Consider the following 1,676-nt stretch of genomic DNA (forward strand, 5'->3'; position numbering starts at 1 on the left):
TTACAAGGAAGATTTTCTAAACGATGTCAACGACAACTTGGAAGTCTCTGGTTGAAGAATTGTTTGAACAAATGCTGTTTTATTTACCATTCTCTCCACCTCCAAAAAAAACTTCTTCATGGCAAGCCTTGGTAGATAAATTAGAACTAGGCAACCTTTGTCTCCTATGTTATTCGTGTAGGATATAGAAGGAATTGATATCCAAAAATGTGAAGTCGCATTAACACCTAAAGCTGGCCCATCATACACTACTTCTCTGCAACCGATATCAACTTCACCGGCATCCCCCATGTGTCTCATATCTGACACAAAAAAGGTCTGCACGGTAGAAATGTTAGGTCTCCCTTTTACTGACATTAGATCAGATGTTGATCTAAGGTACTCTTCATTCTTCGCTTTCATCACCAATTCCAATGCAAAACTCAAAGGATTTTGAATCAGCTTCTCCGTTGCCGACACCGCCACAGGATATGCAATTGCGTTCCCGTAAAATCCTGTTGGCAATGTGGAGTGAAATTTCCCACGTGTACTAACCGAAATAACCACACAGACTTCTTCCTTGGGATTATATCCAACTGCAATTGTCCGACTCCTCCATAACCAGGCAGTGAGCAACTCAAAGGTGGTGCATATTTGCAGATGAGGAGGAATACATTGCCTGAGAGCTGCAAATTCTTTGGAGCCAAAAAAGAAGGAATGCTGAACCACGTCATCAAGGGATGGAATTTTTTCTATACGTTTCGATAGAACATCAAATTCTCGATGTGCAAACATGACTTGTGGTGGGTCTCGAGCATTTAATAAGTGTCTTTCCCAGATTGGAAGAATAGATGGAGAAACTCTGCCTCGAGCTATTTCGGCTAGAGCTTTCACGAACTGGTGTACACCTTGACCATCACAAATAGTATGGTTGTATTTTAAACCAAGGATAAACCCTCCGCACATAAGGCGAGTCACCTGTGACCATTTAAAATCAGAATATGTTATTAGTTTTCATGCGAGAAATTTACTATACCATCAAACAATTTCTATGTTAAATTGTCAAACCGTCTCACCTGTACGAACAATAAAGAGCAGCTAAGAATATCTTCAGAATTAGATGGGGTGTAAAGAAGTTGTTCCAGACATGGAGAAGGAGGTTTTAGGGAATCACCACCCAATTGTTGGAGACTAACATCCGCATCGGCTTCAATAAACAATACACCTTGAGCAGTGCATTCCACAAGTATATTACCTCTGGGAACTTCTCTAAGCCTACCAGCAAAATGGTAGTAAAATACAAGTGCATCCGCCAAGGCATTCTTCATGACACCTACTATATCATATGCGTTTTGAGTGCTAGCCATACAAAGGTCTTTTTTGCGATAAAAAAGAATTTTAGGCACATGAAAACGAAGACCTTCTCGATCATCAATATCAGATAAGTACTTGACTTCATAAGGTGTGGGTTTTAATGGAAACTTCAAGATGAAACTTAGCTTATATAAAGACAACTCTCTTTATTGATGTTTAGAAAATCTCTCAAAACTAAACACAAGCTCTAATCTTGCTCATATGATCAACCACAACTTTGGTGATCATATATATATAGAACTATGAATTCCTTTTCCTAGTCCTATTACCTGATTACATGTCTTTCCTTTTCTTAGAACTAGATGACTTCTAATTCCCTTAGG

At 39.0% G+C, this 1,676-nt stretch overlaps 1 protein-coding gene across 1 annotated transcript; it reads right to left on the minus strand.

Annotated features, from left to right (window-relative positions):
• Window positions 1–1,307, minus strand: LOC113351114 (benzyl alcohol O-benzoyltransferase-like). Its single transcript, XM_026595168.1, has 2 exons — window positions 1,056–1,307; window positions 1–957 (listed from the first exon to the last, which is right to left on the minus strand). Exons 1-2 carry the CDS (start codon window positions 1,305–1,307, stop codon window positions 1–3), a joined length of 1,209 nt encoding a protein of 402 aa, XP_026450953.1.
• Between the last annotated feature and the right edge of the window lie 369 nt (window positions 1,308–1,676).

The sequence above is a fragment of the Papaver somniferum genome, chromosome 2 (genome assembly GCF_003573695.1).
Source record: "Papaver somniferum cultivar HN1 chromosome 2, ASM357369v1, whole genome shotgun sequence".
In the NCBI taxonomy this organism is placed as follows: Eukaryota; Viridiplantae; Streptophyta; class Magnoliopsida; order Ranunculales; family Papaveraceae; genus Papaver; species Papaver somniferum.

Excerpts from the sequence above, each read along its gene's own strand:
- LOC113351114 (XM_026595168.1), bottom strand. The coding sequence starts at position 1,307 with ATGAAGAATGCCTTGGCGGATGCACTTGTATTTTACTACCATTTTGCT. Across the intron at positions 958-1,055 it reads GCTCTTTATTGTTCGTACAG|GTGACTCGCCTTATGTGCGG; the intron begins GTGAGACGGTTT and ends AAATGGTCACAG.